Genomic DNA, 24,301 nt, shown 5'->3' with positions numbered 1-24,301 from the left:
GCCTCACTTCCTCTCTCTCTCATGGCATATCATGCATCTTGTCTCCAAAACTTTTAATAGATTAATAAAAACACAGCATGATTTGTGATTAAGAAGGCAAAAGAATCAAACATAATGATAATTTTTCAAATAAAGGTAGTGGCAGAATATTTTTTTTTTAATTTAACAATTCAAGAGTATATAGATTATAAATAGATTAATGAGATTAGCTCTCGAAACTAATCCTCCGAAAATCCGGCGCACTTTAGATTATTCGTTCTCGCAAATATTTGAACCTAATTTAAATATTCAATCTAACTTATGCCAGCGGTTGGACTTTTGAAACCTCAATCTACTTTTTTATATTCTAATATTATTTTTTTATAAAATTTGTTGAAATTATTAGGATGGATTTTACCATGATCTACAAAACTAGAATAGTTTGGACATATATGGAGAGAGAGAGAGTGAGAGACCCTCTTCTTTTCCCACTGGTTTGGGATTCACATTCAAAGTACCATTGGTGGGCTTAGCTTTGGGTGCAGCGGACTGGGCCCACTTCTCCGAATATTATTATGTCAGGGTCCTTTTTGCCTTTTTCTTCCTCCACCCTGGCCCTACCCTTTCTGCCGCCACTTGCAACCAACTGTATCTCGACACGTTTCCACCCCACATTGGCTCATCGCCCTTTTCCGATAAGGGATCCCGTCCAAGGACAAAAAACGTACGAGCACGCCTTACCCCTGGTGGAATCCACGCATATCTGTATGTATCATCAACTTTAAGATGCGTGCTTGAATTTTCTGATGGGGATTAACCTTATCTGTTTAAATTTTATCTCTAATAAATTCTTATCTAATCACTTACAAGTAGTTGCTGAATGTATTATATCTCACAACAAATCGAATTAAAAAAGACGTTAATACTAAGGATCCATAGTCAATAATTTTCGAACTTCTTATAAGAAAAGAAAAAGAAGGGAGGTAGGTGGTACAATATATAAAATTTCATGGTAATAATTCTCATATAAAATCTAAATATAAAGGGGGGTAATGGTCCCGGGGGAGTATACACGGCTCCACTAGTGTCAACTAGTATGAATCTCAAGATTCGAAAAACCTAATCTTAGAGTTTTGAAAAAATAAAAAAATAAAAGAAATTTAAGTACTTTTTCCCTCTTTTCATCATTTAATAAATATTATATTAAAAAAAAATTAAGATAAAAATTGTGGTCCAATTAGTTATTTTAATTATCAAATAATTTTTATTTAACCTCCTTCCCTTTCTCCCCCCCAAAGAAGAGTCCTACCATGTGCTCCAAAAACAGTCAAACAGATTCAAGATTCCCTTCGCCCTTCCCGAGAAAGCTGTCAAATCCAACGGCCAGATCTCCACCATCGCGGGCAGTGCGTCTCATCTCAGCCCGACACCTTGCCGCCGAAAATGCCACTCTCGTAGTTAACTCGAAATTGGAGCCTAGTCTCCTTTACTGGTTGAAGTGGGCCCGGAATGGGGGGGGTCTTAAACACAGCGCTCGCTCTCTTTGGGGGAAAAAGAAACGAATTCTTTTGACAAGTGAGGGGAAAGGAGACGGGAAAGGAGGAGAGAGAGTGAGAGGGAGGGGGGAGGGGGGGGGGAGAGGGAGAGAGGGGGGAGATAATTAAATTAAAAGGCTTTTAGCATCAAAGGTGGGTATTGGGATTCGCGCAGCCTTGTGCCGAATTTCTAGAGGTTGGAATTATTTTATTCGTCTTTTTCTTTCTTTCTTTTTTGGTTTCGGGGGTTTTTGTTTGGTGTCTGTGATCGGAGAGAGAGAGAGAGAGAGAGAGAGAGAGAGGGGATGCCATTGGTTGGCTTCCCATTGGAGAGAAGGGGAAGAGAAGGCCGAAGCCAATCCTAATCCTAATCCTAATCCTACTTGGGTTTTGTTTCTTTCGAGCCCGGAGGAGCTGGAGAGGGGGAAGCAGAGCCAGGTATTCTCTCGGAAAGAGACGATCTTTTTCTTTTTCTTCTCCTTCGTACCTCTTTAATGTTTCGATTTGGATTCCGAGCCGGGTTTTCTTTGGTGTCGGTTTTAGGGTTTTGGTCGGCTCCCGTCGCAGGGGGGAGGACAAAAAAGTTGCCTTCTTGTAGGTTTATGAGCTGCTAAATTTGGTGCCTTTTGCGGGGGGGAGCGGGGATAGCGGTCTCAGCGGCATTTTGTCGTGCGGGAGATGCTTGCTTGGTTGGATCATTGAAATAGCTTGGGGTGCTAATTCGGATTCATTTTTGCTGCAAGTTGGATTCTTGGTCGTAAGTTAGAGCTCAGATCAGTGATTCTAGACCACAGCGTCCTGCAATCAATGCAGTGGGTTGCTGCATAGTTTTTCCTGGTGGCATTTAATACGTAAATGGCAGCCGATTCCGGCATGGGCTTTCACCAGGGGATGATTCCTTCGTCATTTTACGATCGTCACATGGTCTCGTTCCAATCTGGGGCAGGACAACCCAGTGCAGGGATGACATCGAGAGGCATGAGCAGCTCAGGTGGAACCAGTAGCAGCGGCAGCACGGCTGGGATGTATCTTCCCAGGAGCATGGTTACTAATATGCCTGCAATAAGTCCATCTGGGAGCTCTTCGAGTGATGTGCTGCTCGGATCGACGCCCAAGTACAAACATGTCACAGGAACCCCTACTGATTGGTCTCCATATGAATTGGCCATACTAAAGGAAGGCCTCATCAGGTATTCTGTGTATTGCTATGGTTCCTCTGGCCTCTTGGTTTTTACCTTGTTATTATTCTCTGTTTTAGATCATTATTTGTTGTGGATATTGATAGTCTTTCATGGCTACATATAAGACGATTATGATAAATTGGTAATGTCTCATGCAGTAGAGTCAAAATTTCGAAAAACATAATGCTTCTTGTCCTTTTGAAGTTCTTTTGTCACTATCTAGCTTTGCTCACCATAAAAAGTTGAATATGTTTTGTTTGTGTTCTATAAAGATGTAATTCGGCTAATCTCTTTAGAGCTTTTCTCATGAAGATTGCCAAAATATTGCTTTTACTTAAGTTCTTACAAGCGGGTGTTTTTCTATATAAGTTTCCTGCTGTGCTTGTCTTCTATGAGTTAGATTAAAACTTATCATCCAGACTGATCATTTGAACCCCAACAATAACTAACTGATGCCTCTGCAACCATTGCAGTAATCTATATCTTTGTACTTCTCATCAAACTATCATCATCTCATTCTGACTAATATTACATGTCATTCTCCCTTTACTGATTTCTTTTAATATATTACTCTTGGTTTCGATATTAATTCTTCCATCGCCTATTTCAGATATGCCCATGAACCTAATATAATGAAATATATCAAGATAGCAGCTATGCTGCCTACAAGAACAATCAGGGATGTTGCCTTGAGGTGCTGCTGGACTTCTGTGAGTTCATTTACGTTCTGATTTTATTCAGATATATCAACTGTGTTTTCTTCTGCAGTTAGTTGTGATGTTCCTTCTCCTTTTGTTCTACCCTGTGAACACATTTTGTCTGATTTAGTCAGACGTCATATGAGTTAAGCTTATGATTGGAATACCAGACTGTCCCGTTTAATTCAAGTTAATTAACTAGTTTGTTTGGAGAATCTTAAATATGCTTAAAATGGCTTGATACTGATGTGCATATCCACTATTGGATCTCCTTATTTCATGTGGAGGCATTGTTGAGCATTTCTTCAAGTTTAAAGGGAAATTTGTTCAACATCACAGAAACCAAGAAAATGATTAATTAAGGCATTTAATGGAAACACAGGCTTATTTGGCATAAAATGTGTAACCGATTTTACTGTAATCCTGTACTGGCTGTTGAGTTGACATATTGCGAAAAAGTTTTAATGTAATAGGAAGAAATAATCTATGCTAATTTGTGGTTGTCGTCTATTTCTCTCAATTTCCTTTTTTTGCATTTATGTGGTCTGCACCTTTCACCCTGATGTAAATGTATTTGCTACAGAACAGGGACACTGGTAAAAGGAGGAAGCCTGATGAACATTATACAGGGAAAAAACTAAAGGACATGAAGGTACTTTTTTTGTTGTTGTTATATTGGATTTCTCTGTGCTTACAGTATATAATTGCTTGTGAATCTGTTTTACATCATTCAATCAGCTGTTGCAGAAATTTAGCTCAAATGGTCCCATGAGTCAAGATTTGAATAGGGATTAGTCTATAAGATATATGTAGTACTTGTCTTTGATGAAATCTCTCATAATTCCCTGATGGATTTTCATGTTATCTTTCTCATAGTATTAAAAGGTCTTAGTACATAGTAGTTTTTTTGTCCTAAACTCTACTCCGCAACTTTAACTTCCTAATATAGGATGCTGTATTTGTAATGATACAGTACCTGTTTTATGTTGATTTCAGGAAAAGATGGTGTCTTCTACTCCAACAGCTAACTGTCACATGGCTTCCTCCTCAAGCTATTTGGCTCCTCATTCACTCATGATGCATCATTCAAAGCAAAACGATCTGGTTTCTAATGAAGGTTTGCGGTCATTCATTATGAAATGTTTTTGCTAGTTTTTTTTATATCTTAACAGAGGATGTACTTGGTATGATGATAAGTTCTGTCTGTATTCAGGAGATCAGTGGTTCATGATTTTGAAACAATATATTTAAAAATGAGAGTATTTTGTGCACAACTGCACATCTACTCTTCTCAATTCCAACATGAATGTCCGTTAGACATTAATTGCTTGCATGTAATGAGCTTATATTACAGAGATGCACTTATGACATCTTCTGGTGAAAAGACAAACTTTTTAGGTAGTAAGCAATACTTTTGTTTTACATAATGAGAGATTAGCTAACAAGGTCTATGAAAAATTTGCTCCTTCAATCTTTTAAATATGTTCATCTGATGTGTTGTGTTAAACACTGGATTTTGATTTGAAATATGACCAGACTGAAACCATCTTCTTTGATATAGAGCACCTTATCTTTATTTCTTCGAGCTGATGTTTGATGAGAATGGTAATGTCACAGTAGGACAATATCTGCTTGCTTTATGTGGTCAATAATGTACACAATTATTTGTACTGATTGTGACTACCTGTTCTCATCATGTATCTTTTTTTTTTTCTTGCTGTTTAAATAGTGCCTGTTGTAGACAGCATAACGCAGCATCTTCTAAATGAAAATGAGCGGTTACTTAGCCAGATTGCAACAAATCTAGAAACATTGAAGGTGTGTATACCTATTCAAATGTTCTCTTGGAACAACTTACCTGGATTATGTTGGGCAACAAAATTATTGAATTTCAAAATTAACTATATTACTATCTTATGTTTATTGTTGGAGTTCCACTCGTTTGGTTAATGTAGATGCAGGAGAACACGGACTTGTTCCTTCACACAAGTAACAACATCACAACAATTTTGAATAGGTATGTTTCTAACTATCAATCCTAATTGTTGTCATGCTACTTGAAAAATTAGCAGTTACCTAGTATAAATTTGTTGGGCATGGCAAATCCATGTGCAGAATGAGTCAGATGCCTGGTATAATGTGCCTGATGCCTCCTCTACCGGTTCATGTAAACGATGGATATCTAAGTTCTTTTTTGCAACTCAACAGAACGGTAAGATTCGCATGCTATCTAATTTGTTTGGAATGATTGTAAGATTCTTATTATATCATGGTCTGGTTTTTTGGTCTTCTTAAAGATATGGTTTACTATTAAGAAAAATGCTCAGATAGTTAAGACTGATATATAGTATATTTCTTTTGTGGAGGCTGCTACCTATGGTGCACCCAGTAATTCTCATTTGAAGCAAGAACCAAGATGCTGATTCCTTTCCATAGGATAATGGTGGGCTCATGTAATTAGATCTTATCCAGTAAGGTGGTGGGAGTTTTCTCCCGAATGTACAAACATCGTGGAGGAAGAACCCACTTCAGAACCAGGAGAGTATCCTATACTGATACATGCACCAAGCTGATGAGATGTTTTCCTGGAGTTTTGAGTTTCAAGCTGACTCTTCGCCCTCAGCCTCCAGTATGAAGCTTGAAGCCAAATGCTCACTGAAATGCAACTTGGAAATAGCTTTGATGCTTGCCAGTGATTAATTTATTCGCTCTGCTATAACACTAGGGGGGGAATAATACAACGATCAATTCGGTTTATATTATGAATTTAACCAGGGTGATTGTAAATATTGGACAGAAGTTCTCATTATTAGTTCACCGATCGCTTTCCGTTGGTTGTGCAATTTTTCGTCTACTTGCTCTTTTCTTGGTCTTGTAACTTGGTCGATTGTGGGTGAAACCAAACTGATGAAGCTTGGCATTTATTTATTAGTTCATACCTCGAAAGTTGCAAGCTTGGAATTCAAACAGAATTTTGCACCTTGCCGTGAATTATATCTTAGGTCTAATGTTGTGGAATATTGCAAGAAGTGAACATCTGTTCTTCTTCTCTGCTGGTATACATTTGAAGAGAATCAAGAAATATAAGAGGTCGCAAAACAACATAGAAGCATTAATGCAACATAATAAAGTCAACTAACAAATGTATGGGCACTTTTCCAGCAAGAAATAGAAGGAAAATAAAGAGAAAAAGGATAGGAGATAATAAATACATTTTGAGAATATAACAAGGACAAGAGGCCAGTGGGATATTTGCAGTCATCAACAAAAGTTTCATGCTGTAAAAGGAAAAGAATACACATTTGCACGGGACTCTACAGTGTATTTGTTGCCAAACAGAGATAAACCAACAAAACCCAACCTCATCTAGGTCACCATTCCAGTAAGTACATGTGATTGTCTAAAACACAACCATGTTACTCAAATTACAGAATCCATTCGAAAAATAAATCATTTAGACCGTCGTAAAGACTAGGGTGTTAAGACACATTAGGCAAATGAAAAGCCACTCCAGTAACAACTCTGTTCAGCCACCAACAACCTGCAAGCCATATTTTTACAGTAAGAAGGAAGCAAACTTGGCATCACCACAACACTGGACAAACTTCACAAGATAGAAGCCAGTAGTTTAGCAACCGATCCAGATTATATTCTCCTTCACATTGCTTTCACAATAGTCTCTCCTCAGAAAAGTTTAGACTTTCAAATAAGATCGGCGACATTCATAGGCATTTCATCAATTTGTGTACTGTAGTACTGCTCAATATCTCTTAGTATCCTGATGTCGTCCTTGCGCACAAAATTTATGGCCACACCCTGCAACATCCCAATAAGATAAATTCAGAGAAAGCACTTCAAGGAACATCATAATCATAGAAGTAGGCTTAGAAAGTGTAACCTATAGCACGAACAAGCATTTAAGTTGGAGTAGAAACTAAGGGAAAACTAAATTCCTTGATGTTCGGATTAAAAACAAGATAGTCAAGTGCCTAAATGCTCAGATTGTAAAAAAGCAGGGCAACGTTGTACTATTTCTTCAGCCATAGAACGCTACTTTCTTTCCAATTTCTTCCGGTAAAGGAATGTTAAACACCCAGTTCTTACAAACATCTATCCAAGAGAACATCAGTCATCAGTGGGCAAACTTACTCCATCAACTAGGCACTTATGGAAAAGTAAAAATATTGAGCAGCCAATTTCTGTAAAAAGAGGGCCTATCTTTCAAAAATGAAAGAAATTAATGGACTATTTGCAAACATATAGTGTGCAAAGATCAAAATGCTAGAAACATATCAAATTCATGTAATATCATACCAACTCAAGCAGACAGATAAATAAACTATTAGCGAGAATGAACCTAAAGTAACTTAATAAAAACAACAAAAAAATGCTTCTCATGTAAAAAGTACAACTGAATACCTTACGCCCAAAACGTCCTGAGCGACCTATGCGATGTATATAGAGTTCTCGATTGTTTGGAAGGTCATAGTTTATCACTAGAGAAACCTGGAAGAAGGAAAGAAAAGGAGAAAAAGGAGATGGTTAAATTTCATGATAGAGCAGCATTAAACATATATGGTACATACTACATAAGAGACTAACAGAAATATGAAAGACTATCACCTTTTAGGAACTGGACAGAAAGGAGTAATGCAAAAGAACTTTCAGGAAGAAATTGGTGCAAAATATAAAAAAAATACCGGCTAGCTAAAAGTCTGCTGTAACTTGCCTGTTGAACATCAAGCCCCCGAGCCCATACATCAGTTGTAATTAAAACACGAGTTGCACCTGACCTGAACTCACCCATTATTGCATCTCGTTCCTTCTGAGGCATGTCACCGTGCATAGAAGATACTGTGAAATTATTGCTACGCATTTTTTCAGTCAGCCAATCAACCTGTCAAAATAACATATAATTCTTTGTTATATGGAACCATCATTTATTGCAGTTTTCACTTTCTAGAAAAGTTTTACCATTAAATTGGAAATACCAAATTATTAGACCAAAGGTTAGAACTATGTATTTCTCGTAACTATGTATTGTGGATGAGAAGTACAGAAGTGATATAAATATATGATTTCACCTTTCTCTTTGTGTTGCAGAAAATAACAGCTTGGGTGATAGTAAGAGTGTCATAAAGATCGCATAATGTATCAAACTTCCATTCTTCTCTCTCAACAGCAACGAAGAATTGTTTGATTCCCTGCATGAGAAGATATTGCACTGAAACAGCACATACAGGGAACTTCAAAACAATAAATAAGAACAGAGGATATATTTACCTCTAGGGTCAATTCATCACGCTTCACAAGTATCCTAACAGGATCAGTCATAAACTTTCCAGTAATCTCTAATATTTCGTGAGGAAGAGTAGCAGATATCAGAACAACCTACAGAAACAAGTACAGATAGGCACATGTTATTTCTAATAATTAATGCCAACAAAAGCTCCTAATGATGCAACAATACTATATCAACTTCTCCAGCTAGGCTCTCCTGAGAGAAACTACAGGGCAGATGGTTATTCTTAAAGGTCCCCAACATCCAAGCTAGTTTTCGGGGCATCAAGACCTGGATTAATTGACCAACTACTTTAGCCTCTTTTCTCTGCTATTGATACTTTGTAAAGATTTTCTGTGCTCACCATTTCTGTGTTGTTAAAGTATGGTTTGCTGCATAGCAGCAGCACTACCCCAGCTGGGTGAAGTAATTGTTAGCAGCTGGTAGTTAACTTCAGAAGAATGTATTGTTTTCTCTGATAAATCTGCAGTATGTGTTGCAGTCTTTTCCCTTTTTTCTTGTTTTTTCAGTGATAGATCATCCAGACTTCTTCCTGACCTTGCGGCATGTGTCATGCATAGGAACCAGCAGTCCAAGAAGAATATTGTTTCTTCTTTTGTGGTATAAATGCCATGTATCCTCTAAGGTAGTTAGCCCAGAGATAATGTGTTTAAGTTTTACACTGACGCAAGATCCACAAAGCTCAAAATTTTCTACATACTACATGATAAATTGTCTTCAAAATATGGCAAACTCAAATTTAAAGAGTAAAAAGACAAGTAAAACAAAAAGGAGAATAAATGGCTATGCATTATATAATTTGACATCCAACCAGATCCATTGAAGTAATGGTAATTGGCAACAGATTGAGTTCATTAGCAAAACAGTAAGAGTAGGCATTAAAAGATTACATAACTTGAAGAAATGGATTGAGAACATGAAGCAGTTTACAGAGAGAACTGTAGGCTAACTTCCCAAAGAAAACAATAAGCTTAAGGAATTTTCCAATCAGATGCTAAACTATGGCCAACCTGAAAGAAATTATCTAGGGACAAATTGAAATGAGACCCTTCACTGGAATATAACGTAAAGAGCACTCATTAATATTCTGTCTCAAAAAACAGCACATGAATGTACATAACTTGAAGGATGCCGAGAACACGAATAGCACTAGAAAAGAGAGCAAGTACAGTGAAGAAAGAGGAATATGACATAGAATATGATAAATTAAAGATGCGATAAGAGAACATGAGGGAGCAAATGTGCAAAATGCTTCAATGGAGAATGACAAATAGCACTATTGTTCCAACTCAAATACACCAAATAGGCATTTGATCAACTTAATCCAGATGTGTTCATGTCTTTTAAAACAAAAGACCAACTGACCAAGACAAGTTCCAAGAAATTAGTGATACTATACCATATAAAAGTAAAGAAAAAAAGATGTCTGCAAGATATATATTGCAAACGGCAGATAGATACAATATGGCTGCAAGAAAAGGGAAATTATTTAAAACTAAAACCTCTCTAGAAATGTATTGAGTGAACATGATCTGGAGTACTTCTTCCATGGAGTACTAGCTTTTTGGTGTGCTAAAAATTACAAGTTGAAATAACAGATAGGGAAACATAGTACATCAAGAAGAAAGCAGAAAAGAGAGTATTATGAGGCATGAAAAAAAATCATACCTGAAGATCTGGGGGAAGATATCTGTATACATCATAAATCTGATCCTTAAATCCTCTGCTCAACATCTCATCAGATTCATCCTATTCCAATGCCATAGAATTAGTCTGGGAGGATAGTTTTAAACATTAATTTTCCAAAAAAAAAGGAGTTGAAATGAAAACTAACAAGGATTAGGAGTTTAATAGCTCTTGTACGTAATGTCCTCCTCTTAATCATGTCACAGACTCTGCCTGGAGTTCCCGAGACAGCATGAACGCCATACTCCAGTTTTCTGATATCCTCGCCTATACTCTTCCCACCAATGCACGCATGAACTTGTACATTTATGTAGTCACCAATAGCCAATATTACTTTTTCAGTTTGTGAGGCAAGTTCTCTAGTGGGTGAGAGAATCAATGCTTGGACCCTGTTAAGAAAAGGGAAAATTTACTGAGAATATTTAATTTACCAAAAGCTGAATGATTTTGACCATATAAGCTGAATCTCCCAATGAAATAAATTGAATCTTGCACCGAAAACATAAAAATTGTAAAATACAGATGCAAAAGATGTAAATGTAGATAATGTCACTAGAAGGTCCAACTGACTGCTAAGGCTATTATGAGGCCCGTCCACAAATTCATACTGTAAGAACACAATTTTCAACACAAATGGAGTCAAGGGCTGGCCCAAAGTCGTCAGTTGTTTGATCAGCATCTCCTCAGTCCACACCCCTATTTTACTTTAAGCGCATGCTTCCGATAAACTCGCAAATTACAGTATAATTAGTCAATTACCAAACAGACAGCTCAAGCAGAAGTCCAAGTATTATTACTTCCCGAAATCTCAAAAGTAACACCTTACGTTCCTCCAATTTTTGCAACTTAGATATAAACTAGGGTTTCCAAAACTGATCCCACTAAGCAAATCAAAATCTAGTTTTTCTACAAAGAAGTTATACATTTAGCAAGAATATAACTATATCAACACAGAAAAGGAGGAAAAGAAAACAAAAGGGTTCCATACTCTCGGCTAGTGGTATCAACCATCTGGCAAACCGTGAGAGCGATCATGGATGTCTTCCCCGTCCCGGACTGCGCCTGCGCGATCACGTCCCGGCCACTAATGATGGGGATTACGGCTCGCTGCTGGATCGCGGAGGGCTTCTCGAACCCGTACGCATAGATCCCTCGGAGCAGGTCGTCGCGGATCCCCATCTGGTCGAAGCTAGTGATGACCTCCACCCCCGGGGTCGTCTCGAAGACCAAGGCCTCGTCGTCCACACCGCCGCGTCCCCGAGGACCCGCCGCCGTCGCCGCCATGTGAGAGGTCGGAAGAGAGCTCGCAGAAGAGCACGAACCTTAACAAAGAGGATTGGAGGAAGCTTTCAAAGGCAGGGTAGGGCTACTATTAAGTCCTCCCCCTTCTTGAAGTTGAATACGATACAGTAGACGCGTTTGTGGAGGCGAGTATTTCCAGCCAAAAAAACCATTTGGTAGAGAAGCGAATGAAATTGGTAGTTTCTGGCACAATTATTAGAATCGGATAACTTAGTTTGGTTTTATTATTAGATTATAAATGCGATTGGTTCGGTAAAGGCTGGTCGGATCCGGGTAATCCAACCAGTAGATGTAAACCAATTCTTTTGTTTTTAACTTTTAATTTCTATTTTCACTTCTTCTTTTTTTTTCAATCAAACAATATAAAGTTTTTATTTTTTATTTATAAAAAAACCTCGCAGTTTTAATTCCAAATATAGAGTAAGAAGATAGAGGAATAGAAGTGCAATAAAAGAAGTATATTTTTGCAAAGCCACAGTAATATAATTCACAATTTTCTTAAAACGAAATTCGCGCTACAATTGGTTTCAAATCATTCAATAAACACCAAGATAAAGATGGTGCAAAAAGGCCATGCAAATGCCATACAACGGATATTCCAATAACCTCTGGTATATTCACCTTTATTACTTCACCTACACAATTCGACATTAACTCAGAACCATTGTTACTGCTCTCCAATGATTTTTGCCTACTACAAATGTTCACTATTGAACTTTATATTCATTCAAATTTCGTTACGATGAAAAAAGAAAAAAGAAAATAGATAACTGACAAGGACAGTCAGTTTATAAGCAAAACCTTGGTATCCTCGAGTCATATGTGAAAACCATAAGACTGAGATGAGATTTATATATAATCTTGAATCATGGTGTTCGACGCTTTCTCGCAACATAATATAAGATAATGGTTTGTGACTAACAAGCTGTATCGGTATGTTGATGTCTTTAAGTGGTTTTTTCCACCCATCGCCCCAACAATAGTGTTGTTGAAAATCTGAAATGTCAACCAGAGCTTCAATCTGCAAGCAAACTTATATCATCGTTGAAAGTCAAAAGAAGAATCTTTTGCATATTAAGAGTGGAAAGGATATAAGAAATTGCAGCAACCTTTTCTAAGAGCATTGACTGTAAGATGATTTCTGCTCTAAATGCACAAAACTTCTGCAGCAGAGAAAATGTGATACTCCTCGAGATATCTTCTTGAAAGGTCATCATAGCAAAAACTCTGTCCAAATCAAGTTGTAGAACCAAGCAGCATCTCGTTGCAATCTGTAGTCATTCCTCCAGTGATTGAGGAAGGTCTGCCCAAATGATTCAACAGTCTTAGAACCACCAAACAAGTTTTCTTTGATTGAATAAGTTGATAATGAAGGTCCTACTTATGTAAAATGAACCATATCCATCCCTAAAGTGAAGCAGAGATAAAAATTTCAACAGTAACACAAATTAAAAATAAATGTAAAATGATTTTATTTGACAAAAAGAATAGATAAAGTTAGTGAAACATTGAGCACCACAGAAAGAAACGATATAATAAGAAATCAAACTTAAAATAGGAGACGGAAAATACGGAAAGAAGGAGAAGAAGACTTACATACTTTTCTATAAGCATCAGAAGCATTGGACTATGACTTCTGTCAACTCCATTGCATTGTAACCCTGAAATTGTGAAAGTTAAAGGGGTTAAGAAAGAAAGAATAAAGCTCCAGAAGTAAAGAGATACTTTTAGGTGAGAAATCCCAAACCTTGAACTCTGCGGAGGAAGTTCTCATAAGCAGAAAGGGTACCTCCATATGGTATTCCTATGTCAGAAATTTAACAAGTTTTCGGAGTAGATACATGCACCAGAGAACTTTGGAGGTTTGCTGCTATAAGAATTCACTCCTGGCAAATTTATATAAACAGATAAAAGAGGTAGGAGAGAAAAAGCTACAGCTACTTATTTCTTTTTTATTAAGAGAAACTAAGAGTACTGCTGAAACCTGGAAAGAACCTTGTCTTCTAATATAGTGATGGAGTATACTCAGGCAGCTAGGTCTTCTCAGTGCTTACACAAAGTACTAACAGTCCAGTGATGCATAACTACCCAGTGCTTTCCCATTCGTCAAGCAGGTCAGTTTTTTGTGGCCGTGGACTTGGTATGCTTCCTTGACCCCAGCCTCTTTGAACTCGCTTCAGAACTTTCATAGCTATACCAGTCCCATCATCTCTGCAGATCAATAAGAGTTAGCCACTTAAGGATAACATAGAAAACAAGGAAACCCTTTATTCCACTCACAAATCTTTGTGGCCAGAGAATGGCCTCAGTAATTTAGGAAATGTATAAGAGGAAATATAGAATAGTAAAACAAGTAATACCTGTGCAGAAGAGTGCGCCAATCAGTTTCAAGATAAATGTCTTGCTTCTGTTTCCTATGTCTAGTTTTCAATTCACCACAATGAGCATGATAGGCAGCACTGGAGTCATCACCATGAGCTGCCATCTCCATCATCCTTTCTGATAGTTCATCAGCCTCATGCTTATTTCCTCTTTTTCCAAGTGCATCTATCACAGGCATGAATGTTGCAGGATCAAACAGATAACCTTTACTAAGCATAGAATTTAGTAGGCTATGGGCATTATCAACCTGATCTACTTTGCACAGTTCCTCGATTAGAAACTTATAAGGGAACCTCTCAATGTAAAACCCTTTTTCAAAAGCAATTTCCAGTAACCCCATAGCATTGGACAGTTTTCCACAAGTACAAAGTTCATTACACATTAAGCTATAAAGCACTTCCTTTTGGCCACATGTAGTCAGAGCACCATGAAAAATGCGGTGAGCTGTGTCAAAGTTGGAAGCCCTACAAAAAGCCTTAATCAACAGGCTGAAAGAAGTTATATTAGGTACAATGCTATTCTGCAACATTTCTTCTAAAAGAGGAACAGCTTTGTTCATCATTCCTCCCTCACAAAGAGACTGAATCAAGTTATTGTAGGTCATCACATCAGGACGAATGCCTTTGCCTTTCATTGCATTTATCAACTTAAGGATTTCATCAATTTGTTGTTTACTTCTCAATCCCCATACCAACAGGTTATATGTTCTTGTTCCAGGAGTGCAACCTTTCTTCTCCATGTCTTTTAGAACCTTAAAAGCTGATGACATCTTTCCACGCTTACAGAAACCATATATGAACATTTCAAAGATAACAGAATCAGGAGTAATATTCTTCCCTGTCATCTCAAGTAATTTCCTCTTAGCTTCATCCAGCCTGCCCTCCTTGCACAAGCCACTAATCAAAATTGAATAGGTGATTCGGTCAGGTAAACATTTACCAGTGTCATGTGCATCATCCACTAGACCAAGGAATGAATTTCCAAGCTCACCAAGGGCTGCACTTCCATACTGCCACATGCCATTAACGATGTCTATTGCCTTATCCAATTTCCCATTTTTACGTAATCCATCAATCACAATGTTGCAACTTACGATATCTAAGCCATATCCTTTCTCATTCATCTTTTCTAGTAATTTTTCTGCCTCCAATATCCTACCCTCTTTCCATAGACTCTGCAACAAGATATTACAGGTAAAAGAATTCGGAAAACATCCATCACTGACCATATCATGGAGAATCCTGTTGGCCCCAGAGAGATTCCCTTTAGCACAATACCCGTGAAGTAAAGTAGTATATGTTACTGTATCAGGTGAGGTTCCACTATTTCTCATCAAGGTCGCCACTGACCTTGCATCAAACATCATCCCTTCCTTGCATAACCCATTGATAACAATATTATATGAGTGAAGGTTAGGCTCCAAACCCTCACGTACCATTTCTTCCAGCAGCTCTCGGGCCTCTAGCAATCTTCCATACTTGACCAACCCCAACAACCATATATTATAACTCTCCGGCTTCGCTAAAAAGCCACTACCTTTCATCGACTCGACCAAAGCCCTAGCTTCCTCCACCATCCCTGATCTGCAAAATCCATCCAGCATTACATCAAATGTGACCTGATCTGGCCTCGGCAAACCCAACTCTTCATCCTCCTGCATGTCTCTAAAAACCCTATAACCCTCCAAAACCTTCCCCGCCTTACAAAGAGCGGAAATTCTTGAATTAAATGTCGCTACATTTGGAACCAACCCTTCCTTCCTCATCCTCTCCACCAGCCTCTCAGCCTCATCAACCATCCCCTCCCTACAAAACCCAGATATCAAAGTATTATAGATAACCAAGTTTGGCTTAAAACCAAGTCGTCCCATCTCATCCAAAAGCTCCAGAGCCTGATGACTCCGCCCAGCTCGGGAATACCCACGGACCAATATCCCGAAACTGAACTCATTAGGCCGGCAACCCTTCACGCGCATTCTGTCGAGCACCAAGCGGGCGTCGTCCAGCCGCCCAGAATCACAGAGCGACCTCATCAAAATATTAAAAGTGTATGTCTCCATACGTATCCCGGACACTAACATATCTTTATACAAGAATTCAACAAGTTCGAGGCGATTGGATTTGAGGGAGAGGTCTAAAAGGGAATTATACAAGCGGATGGGGGGAAGCGACGAAGGGAAGTGAGAGCGAAGGGAACGGAAGAAGGAGAGGGCTGGGTCTAAGAGGCCAGCATTGGAGACGGCGAGGGAGGTGGAGGAGAGATATAGGTGGGAAGAGGAGGCGGGGAGTCGAGGGAGGAGGACGAGGATGAGGCGGTGGAGATGGTCGAGCTCGGGGAGCATGCGCGCATCGGCGAGGAGGCGGGAGAGGAAAGAGAAGGAGGAGAGGGGAGGGGGAGGAGAGGTGGGGGAGGAGACGAGGTGCTTGAAGAGAAGCCATGCGAGAGAAGGGCGGTGGGCGTTGCGGTGGAGGATTTTTAACAAACAGATCTTGGGGGTCATGGAAGGGGAGGGAGATTACTTTGGCCCACCCGGCGCCGCCCGTTTATTGAATCTGGTTAGTATTTTCCTCGAGCAAGACTTACATGCGAATCCGGAGATTAGATTCGCTGTTTGGGCCCGACCCGACCGGATCCGTTTGGGTCCGCCCTCGACGCCCGTTTGACTCAAACAGAGTCGAATAGCGCTAAAAGCTTTGGCGCTCATTTTTCCCGCCATAAATACCAGAGGAGGGAAAGAGGAGAGAGAGAGAGAGACAGAGAGAGAGAGAGAGAGACAGAGAGAATGCAGCGTAGTGAGAAAGCAACCGGAACAGGGGCGGCGCCGGCGACGGGATGCTTCAAGTGCGGGAAGCCGGGACACTGGTCCCGAGACTGCGGTTTATCTTCTTCAGCAGCAAACCCTGCGGTGAAATCTTCCGCGAAGAAGGCACCGCGGACGAGGCCTAAGCTGACACCGGATCTTTTGCTCTCCGATGATGGCCTCGGCTACGTCCTTCGCCATTTCCCCCGCTCTTTCAAGTACCACGGTCGTGGCCACGAGGTAAAGCTCCGATTTTGCCTTCGATTCCCTTCAGGTCTTGATTTCGGCTGGCTTAAGGTCATTACCGTATGTATACGATCCGTTTGGTTCCAGAAAAATATTGTTCTTTTTTATTAAAAAAATTGGTATAAAAAGCGTCGGGTTTCATTTTAGGTCAGATTGTTGGAAGAAAGAGATCTACTGGGCAAGTTGGTATCTTTTCTTCTCTCCTTGGATTGATCGTGTCTTTCTTGTGCAGGTGACCGATCTGGGTAATCTGATAGGATTATATGCGGAATGGCACTCTCATTTGATCCCTTACTACTCTTTTGATCAGTTCGTACGGAAAACTGAGCAAGTTGGGGCTACTAAGCGAGTTAGGGTAAGTTGACCTTCCTCACAAAAGAGTTCAGCATGGTACCATGGAAGCATCCCTATATTTGATTGTGCTATTAAAGATAGGTTCAACTTTAGTTCTATGGATTATGGAGGATCACAGTTGGCATAAAGTATTAATAGTTTGCCTGCCAATTGAAATAAAAAAAGAGCAGCTGAATCAGGCGAAGAAAGTAAGCTGTAGTTTAATGTCAGTTAAAAGAAAGGTTTTCCTCACCAAGTGCTTTACAACCTGGCTGTTTCTGTTTCTGTGATGAATTAACAAGAACTTGCCGGGGCGAAATTGATGAAAAATAGGGATTCAGTTGCCAAAGTATGTGTTTTTTCCCCAATTGGGATTGCATGTTAGTTGTGTCACATAGTAGTTTGGGAAGCAACTTTGTCATCTCAATGATTTTCCATGGTGTATTTGGAGTTTTTGGCCCTTAACATTTTTGTCCGGGGAATATTGTTGCTTAATTTGTAACATCTTCATTAGAGGTCAAACTACTGATCACGACGAAGAAGGATATTATCATATTCATCTCGATATGGTGGTCATGGTGATTTTGGTGGAGTCCTGCCTAGAGAGAAGACCCCATGTGTAGCAATTGTTTGATTTGACGAAATCATATAGCAATCTATGTGATATGACAATTGATCATGACATTCTTCTGCATTACTGCAGAGGTGAGTCATGCTTTCTCTTGGAAATTAGAACAAGCGGAAGTTGTGAGCTGCTTATTCTATTGAAACAATCAATAATTTGTAATCAAGTCTATGTATTTGTATACGACTGTTTATAAGATTCCACCTATCAAGTTTTCCCTTTTATTTCTTTGAAGTTGTTTTTACCATCAAACAAATTTTGGCAATCAGGATTCTGGCATGTTTGTTACTCCAGGCTAAGGATGTAGATTTATGATTAGTTGGTAAACACTTGTGGAGGGATTGTGTCAGTATAGGTATATGCTTTCAAACAGAGGACTTCTGCCTGTGGAGTAAATGAACAAGCATGCCCCTTACTTTCTTTCTGAATTTCTTTGGTGTTGTCAAACATGTTTTAATTTTCTCAACATATCTACACCATTTTGTTTCTTTGCCTTTCTAATTTTCTTCTTGTTTCTTTTTTCTTCTATAGAGATGCATTGCAGAACTGAGAGACAGGGTTTCTAGGGGAGGAGACCCTACAAAATTGCATGAGCCACCAGTCGAACAAGTTAACCCAGATTGTGAAGTAGGTGAGTAACATTCAATTTGTGAATGAATTATTCCACTTAATTTTGTAGAATGTGCTCGTCTGTTATACACAGGACAGGTTATTGGTTGGTATCATGTTTATACCTACTGCAATAAAAAAATACTTGGGAGAAACATTAGCCTCTTCTAATTTTGTGCTCAATGATTTTTGTGCCTGTCGTATATGTTGATTGTTAATTTTGACTCTTTAATTATGAGAACAGCTAAGCCTTATTTGGCCACTCTAGGAGCAACTGTTTATGGTCATTACGGGTAACCCTTTATGAAGGAGAAACCCCAGGACCAGAAGTAGTAGGATTGATTCTCATAATTATAATAAAGTAAAATTTGTTGAAATTTTATTTTGAATAGTGCCACAAATAAAAAGTAAATGCCCGGTAGCAAGTTGATCAGTTAATTCAATAATAGATAAATAGGAGATAGAACTCAATTTATTTTGTACCACCTAACTTAATCTGATTCAATCATTTACTCATATAATGAGTCAATTCTCAAGTTCAGCCAATCTTATTTTTTTTCAGAAAAAACATTAAGTAGATGAAATCAGGACTAAAATGTGTTTCATTTCTCTATCAATATAGCAAAAAGATCCATATTAGATTATATTACCTATGGAATTTGAACCCAAACTCGATTTATGATTTATATTATCGATCTTATTGTTCGATATGCTTTATTTTTTCTCTTCATATGGATATTCATGTACACCCTTTCATTGATGAATTATGTCTATTTTCACATCTAGGATCTACATATACAACATATATTATCACTGGGAAGAGGGATTTTTTCTCAGTATTTAGACATTGAGATTCAAAATAAGAAATAGATACAAATCAAAATAAGAGAGGGATCACTTCAATTCTCAACTTACAAAACAAGGATTAGGATTGGATTGGGTTGTGCTATATATAGTTAACTGAATAATTTTTGAAAGATTTTTGTCAAGGGTTTTATTCATGCCTAATCCATATCGAGTAGACCTTGTCGTTATGAGAATTCTTAATTCATGAGTTGTATGGAGGGACTCTGGATTTAAAGCTGGTGTTAAATTGCTCCTGGAGTTAATGAGTTGAAAATATTAACTGAATATCATGTGTTAACTTTGTGGTCAATACATTTTGGCAGACTTGGAAAGAAATCTTTAAATAATTCAAAATTTTTTACATGTTTGTTAATTTATTCTTCGTTTACACTTTATATTTCCTCCTTGTAGTTGAGTTAAACTACTGGGCACTATATTTCTGCATGAAACTGGAAGATTACTGTAACTCTTATTGTCACAGAAGATACTATCACTGGAGACCCAGCTTCGGGTAGAGTAGATCCACCAGTGGAAGGTCACAGTGCTGACGCTGTACAAGAAGATATCCTTGATGATATTTATCGAAATACTACAGAGGTTGTAACAGCAGCCACTCTATTAGTTCGTATTTACCATGAGAACCTATGCCATTCATTTTCTTTGATTTTCACTAGCATCCTACCTCTATTCATGACGCCTTTCATATTTAGTTCATATTACCTTTACAATTGTAAGCATCTAAAAGTTGCACAAAGTATAGAATAGCCTAGTGAGGCAGAGTTGAAAAACTAACATGGAAGAGGAATCCTCTGCGGCAAGGGATGAATTTGATATTAACTTTGTAACAGTAAATTCTATACTAAGATCAACAATTAAATACCATGGATGAGAATTCCTTAAGGTATTGAAATGGGAGTCTTGCATCTCTCACAATATGGATTTCTCTACTCTGTCTCTCTCTCTTTTATTTCTTTCTTTATAATTGAATTCAAAATCTACTTCCTTTTTAGTTGCTGTATCGTTAAGGTCAAAAACTCATTAACAGTTGATAGGCATCTGTGGACATATTTTTCTGTGAAATGTCTCTACATTCCTATGATGTATAACTTTTCAGAATTTCCATTTGCAACAACAGGAACTGCACAATTCTGGAGATCAGGAAGCAAGTCAAGCTTCAGAGAAGATTGCTTCCCATGAAGTAAATCCTGAACATGCATCTTTAGGTGAGCAACCAAGTCAAGTGGCACCCCCTACTTGCACCTTATCGAGCAAGATTCAGATCACAGAAGAGCAAAGAGCGCGCATGGTAGCCAACCGATTGAAGGCTCTAGAAAGAGTTGCAGCTCGGACTCGACCCTCACCGTCTTCTTGAATCTTTCTTCTTACTGTTATGAAGTGAAACTCATGCTTACTATCCATAGCCTCCCAACTCACTCTATATGTGAATGGCTCAACTGCATGCTGTAAAAACTTTCTTTTTATGTGTTGGTCAGTTGGTCCATCATTATATGGTTTGTTCTTGTGGGTCAGAATAATCTTGACTGTCTCTTAGTTTTATGAAACTATAGTAGAGGGAGGTGCAACAAACCTCATGTATTTATGCTTTAGATTTTTTTTTTTTTTTGGCTCTTTATGCACTTTATCAATGTCTAATAACATTTTTTAGTGTGCTATTCCACCTCTTCACTTGTTGCAGAATCCTGTAGTAGCAAAACATAAAATCTATTAATAATTTGGAGATCTTAATTGGTGCTACGAGTAAGCAAAATAAATGTAACAGCACTATTGCGATTGTAGAATAAATTCTAAGATAATTCTACTTCATATTCACACATTTACGCTAATAAGCAAATGTACTGCATATAACAAACAAGCAGGCGTTATAGATTAAATTAGGCCATGTTTGCGGCCGATTAAAAATTGTAATAGTTTAGATTCTTTTTCTAGATTTAGATGAAATAATGGATCAGATAGGGGTGTCAAAATAAACGAGTGACTCGGACTTAGGCTTGACTTAGCTTAAGTCAAGCCAAGCATAAGTCTTAATATTAAACTCGATTTGAATTTCAAATTGAGTCGAAGCTAACTCACTTAGCCTCAGCTATATATATTCATATTCCAAATGCTAACATAACATTCACAGATCTAAAATTGATCCCCTTTTTTATTTCTGAGTCGCTGACGAACTGCATTCTCTACTTCCCTCTCCATTGTCGACAAGCCTCTTCTTACTTTGATAAGCCGGTCCCTCTTCAAGCTACCGCCTTCTCCTTTTTCACGTTATTGTGATTTTAGGTTCGGGGTCAACTCAAACTCAGTTCAACTCAACCTGACTAAGCTAGAATATAATTAAGCCGAGCCTAATTTTTAAAATAGATTCGAAATTTATATCAAATCGAGTCTGAGCCAGAGTGGCTCAGTTCGTTTACACCGCTACTTTCAAAAGCACGAATCTCGAAGTTTTAGAGGCCGTGGAAACACTTCCCTCCACATTGGGCCGGCCCAAATCGCGTGACGCATAGGTGAATAATCCTCTCGACGCCGCGATGACGTAAAAATATTCCTCTTCCGTACAGTCGAATACCTCGATGCCTTCTTCCTTCCACCACCACCACCATCTCTTTTAATAAGCTCTTTTCCGATTCCATAATCCTCTCTTCGCCGATCGCCGCGTGGCCATTTTGGTCCGATCTCGTAACTCCTTCAGTCCTTCCGCTTCCTCTTCCCTAATCGCGAGGAGGAATCGAGAAATAGCCTTCTCTTCCCACCTCCTCAAGGTAAGCAATCACGATCTCCCCATCTATCTCTCCTTGTCACGTCGATTAGGGTTTTCTCGAGAATTTGGCTGTCGATCTTCTTGCGGTTTGCAGCGATTCATGTGGTCATCCAATAGCCAATCCTTTTTAGAATCGTGATGGGGAACTAATTGACCAGGGCGTTTCTTCCCTGTTCTCGAAGAACTAAAAAAATAATTAAAGGGCGGGTCTTGCGAGTGAGAATTTCCTTTCTCCTCTTTTTATGTATCATGGATAGGAATATGTCTACTTGCAGCTTTATACTCAGCATACAATGCTCTATACTCAGCATGCAGGTGTCATTTGATTAATACTTAAGATAATTTAGCTTGAATACCTATTCATGTGGAATTGCGCTTAGCTAAGTTGGCTATTTGATACATGATACATCATATTGTATCTGAAATTTCTTTCCTTGTTTCATTAAAATTATGTTGAATACCTTTTTATAGTGTTAGTAAGTGCTACTTCCTCTGAGTGGTTTAATCACTTTGTTGTTTGGAGTCATGTCTTGTGATTCTTATGATGTTTGATTTGGATTTTGAAGCCATATATTTATGACATTTGATAAACGAGACAAATTGGTGATTTCTTGGCTATGGCACTGTATACTGCAGCTGGTAGAGAAAAATGGGTCATTCTGCTATGTAACCTTGTGTAGATATATTCTGCTCTTGCTGCAAAAGGCATGCAGATGTCTTTGTAAATTTAGTGATATTACAGTACAACTTTCTCTTTTCCTTTTGGATTGTCTAGTATTAAAGAAATCCCTTCATTGCCATTGCTGAATCTGATACTATTCTCTTTTTTTTTTCCCCAATGAAGTATCAATAAGCATCTATGGCTGCATTCCCTTTGGCGACTGCTGAAGTATGCGACGCGAATTCACACCTAATCTTAAATGGCGAGCTTCGTGCACTGCAGCCAATTTTCCAAATCTACGGGCGACGCCAAGTCTTTGCAGGCCCTATTGTGACCCTCAAGGTCTTTGAGGACAATGTTCTTGTGCGTGATTTTCTCGAGGAGAAAGGTAATGGCAGAGTTCTGGTTGTTGATGGTGGTGGTAGCATGCGGTGTGCCATATTGGGTGGTAACCCTGTTCAACAAGCACAGAACAATGGATGGGCCGGTATTATAGTTAATGGCTGCATAAGAGATGTTGATGAGATTAATGGTTGCGATATTGGTGTGAGGGCTTTAGGCTCACATCCTATGAAGGCTAACAAGAAGGGCATTGGCGAGAAGCATGTCCCTATACACATTGCTGGTACTAGAATTTGTGATGGCGAGTGGCTTTATGCAGACACTGATGGCATTCTGATCTCAAGGACCGAGTTAACTGTTTAACCTCTTCTCTGTATGTCATATTAGTATTGTCTGCAAGTGAGCAATGTGTGTCTGTTGCTCTTTAAACTATTGTCCCGTGTTTATCAGGAAGCTGCATACATTGTTTGAATAAAATTGATCACGGTTCTATAAAAAATTTGAATGCTTACAGACTGGTGGGTTGTAAACCACCTACGAATCAGTTGTCTAGATGCTATGTATCTTGTTTTCTCCAAGTTATTAGTCCTTGCAGTAATTTCTAGCTCTGTTCTGTTTTCCGAAGTCATTATAAATGGCTTAACTTTATCCAGGTCTCAATATTGCTCATGTCTGACATAAATAGATTTAAAGTTTTTGATTCAAAGATGAGTTAGTTTTATGAGTTGATTCTATATATGTATTACCAAGTGAAATCTTTCTTTCATTCCTTGTAATCGAGACAAACAACATTAACAGTTGACTAATGATTTAGGCATCTTGTGTATTAACTGTGACCATAATAGGGCAGTAAGGCTAAGCATTAGTAGCTTTCTAAAATAACAGTGGAGAGAGGAAATAAGTATAAGAATTTGAGGGAAATAATATTACAAATTAATACATATTAATTCTAAAGTTAAACGCATAAGCATCATTAAGTTAAAAGGTTATCCTACTTT

At 38.5% G+C, this 24,301-nt stretch overlaps 5 protein-coding genes across 10 annotated transcripts; 3 read left to right on the top strand and 2 right to left on the bottom strand.

Moving 5' to 3' along the window:
* Nucleotides 1-1,626: 1,626 nt before the first annotated feature.
* LOC140770168 (uncharacterized) lies at nt 1,627-6,236 on the top strand. Its single transcript, XM_073111208.1, has 9 exons — nt 1,627-1,952; nt 2,058-2,704; nt 3,306-3,405; nt 3,977-4,045; nt 4,390-4,510; nt 5,123-5,211; nt 5,349-5,410; nt 5,509-5,605; nt 5,760-6,236. Exons 2-9 carry the CDS (start codon nt 2,370-2,372, stop codon nt 5,814-5,816), a joined length of 930 nt encoding a protein of 309 aa, XP_072967309.1. The 5' UTR covers nt 1,627-1,952; nt 2,058-2,369; the 3' UTR covers nt 5,817-6,236.
* A 408-nt stretch (nt 6,237-6,644) lies between these two features.
* Nucleotides 6,645-11,844, bottom strand: LOC140770166 (eukaryotic initiation factor 4A-III homolog B). Its single transcript, XM_073111207.1, has 8 exons — nt 11,370-11,844; nt 10,530-10,770; nt 10,364-10,444; nt 8,677-8,784; nt 8,478-8,597; nt 8,123-8,290; nt 7,813-7,899; nt 6,645-7,209 (listed from the first exon to the last, which is right to left on the bottom strand). Exons 1-8 carry the CDS (start codon nt 11,663-11,665, stop codon nt 7,096-7,098), a joined length of 1,215 nt encoding a protein of 404 aa, XP_072967308.1. The 5' UTR covers nt 11,666-11,844; the 3' UTR covers nt 6,645-7,095.
* A 435-nt stretch (nt 11,845-12,279) lies between these two features.
* On the bottom strand, nt 12,280-16,639 carry LOC140770165 (uncharacterized). Of its 5 annotated transcripts, none has more exons than XM_073111204.1 (6): nt 14,044-16,617; nt 13,668-13,894; nt 13,431-13,569; nt 13,280-13,344; nt 12,793-12,986; nt 12,280-12,704 (listed from the first exon to the last, which is right to left on the bottom strand). In XM_073111204.1, exons 1-2 carry the CDS (start codon nt 16,563-16,565, stop codon nt 13,768-13,770), a joined length of 2,649 nt encoding a protein of 882 aa, XP_072967305.1. In that variant the 5' UTR covers nt 16,566-16,617; the 3' UTR covers nt 12,280-12,704; nt 12,793-12,986; nt 13,280-13,344; nt 13,431-13,569; nt 13,668-13,767. The 5 variants fall into 5 exon arrangements, with proteins under 5 accessions (XP_072967305.1, XP_072967304.1, XP_072967303.1 ...); XM_073111203.1 differs by having other exon boundaries at nt 12,280-12,715; nt 13,284-13,344; XM_073111202.1 differs by having other exon boundaries at nt 13,284-13,344.
* A 114-nt stretch (nt 16,640-16,753) lies between these two features.
* On the top strand, nt 16,754-21,151 carry LOC140770169 (uncharacterized). The gene is made up of 5 exons (XM_073111209.1): nt 16,754-17,105; nt 17,344-17,466; nt 18,601-18,700; nt 20,006-20,121; nt 20,660-21,151. The coding sequence occupies exons 1-5, from the start codon at nt 16,848-16,850 to the stop codon at nt 20,894-20,896; spliced, it is 834 nt and encodes a 277-aa protein (XP_072967310.1). The 5' UTR covers nt 16,754-16,847; the 3' UTR covers nt 20,897-21,151.
* Nucleotides 21,152-22,130: 979 nt separating this feature from the next.
* Nucleotides 22,131-23,844, top strand: LOC140770213 (putative 4-hydroxy-4-methyl-2-oxoglutarate aldolase 2). 2 transcript variants are annotated; one of them, XM_073111276.1, is made up of 2 exons: nt 22,131-22,301; nt 23,145-23,844. In XM_073111276.1, the coding sequence occupies exon 2, from the start codon at nt 23,160-23,162 to the stop codon at nt 23,664-23,666; it is 507 nt and encodes a 168-aa protein (XP_072967377.1). In that variant the 5' UTR covers nt 22,131-22,301; nt 23,145-23,159; the 3' UTR covers nt 23,667-23,844. The 2 variants fall into 2 exon arrangements, with proteins under 2 accessions (XP_072967377.1, XP_072967378.1); XM_073111277.1 differs by lacking the exon at nt 22,131-22,301 and adding an exon at nt 22,358-22,516.
* Nucleotides 23,845-24,301: the final 457 nt, after the last annotated feature.

Source organism: Typha angustifolia, chromosome 11 (genome assembly GCF_048772165.1).
Source record: "Typha angustifolia cultivar Huaian chromosome 11, ASM4877216v1, whole genome shotgun sequence".
NCBI classification, from domain to species: domain Eukaryota; kingdom Viridiplantae; phylum Streptophyta; class Magnoliopsida; order Poales; family Typhaceae; genus Typha; species Typha angustifolia.
The sequence above is the reverse complement of the archived record's forward strand: the minus strand, read 5'-3'. Positions and strand labels throughout refer to the sequence as shown.

What these genes read in the sequence shown, in the direction of transcription:
- LOC140770168 (XM_073111208.1), top strand. Translation starts at nt 2,370, where the DNA reads ATGGCAGCCGATTCCGGCATGGGCTTTCACCAGGGGATGATTCCTTCG. An exon ending in TGAGGTGCTGCTGGACTTCT is followed by an intron (nt 3,406 to 3,976) that starts GTGAGTTCATTT and finishes TATTTGCTACAG; the next exon opens with AACAGGGACACTGGTAAAAG. An exon ending in TTTTGCAACTCAACAGAACG is followed by an intron (nt 5,606 to 5,759) that starts GTAAGATTCGCA and finishes TCTTTTGTGGAG; the next exon opens with GCTGCTACCTATGGTGCACC.
- LOC140770166 (XM_073111207.1), bottom strand. Translation starts at nt 11,665, where the DNA reads ATGGCGGCGACGGCGGCGGGTCCTCGGGGACGCGGCGGTGTGGACGAC. An exon ending in GTGATGAATTGACCCTAGAG is followed by an intron (nt 8,598 to 8,676) that starts GTAAATATATCC and finishes CTTCTCATGCAG; the next exon opens with GGAATCAAACAATTCTTCGT. An exon ending in TCTGCAACACAAAGAGAAAG is followed by an intron (nt 8,291 to 8,477) that starts GTGAAATCATAT and finishes TTATTTTGACAG; the next exon opens with GTTGATTGGCTGACTGAAAA.
- LOC140770165 (XM_073111204.1), bottom strand. Translation starts at nt 16,565, where the DNA reads ATGACCCCCAAGATCTGTTTGTTAAAAATCCTCCACCGCAACGCCCAC. An exon ending in TGGCGCACTCTTCTGCACAG is followed by an intron (nt 13,895 to 14,043) that starts GTATTACTTGTT and finishes ATTGATCTGCAG; the next exon opens with AGATGATGGGACTGGTATAG.
- LOC140770169 (XM_073111209.1), top strand. Translation starts at nt 16,848, where the DNA reads ATGCAGCGTAGTGAGAAAGCAACCGGAACAGGGGCGGCGCCGGCGACG. An exon ending in ACCACGGTCGTGGCCACGAG is followed by an intron (nt 17,106 to 17,343) that starts GTAAAGCTCCGA and finishes TTTCTTGTGCAG; the next exon opens with GTGACCGATCTGGGTAATCT. An exon ending in TTTATCGAAATACTACAGAG is followed by an intron (nt 20,122 to 20,659) that starts GTTGTAACAGCA and finishes TTGCAACAACAG; the next exon opens with GAACTGCACAATTCTGGAGA.
- LOC140770213 (XM_073111276.1), top strand. Translation starts at nt 23,160, where the DNA reads ATGGCTGCATTCCCTTTGGCGACTGCTGAAGTATGCGACGCGAATTCA.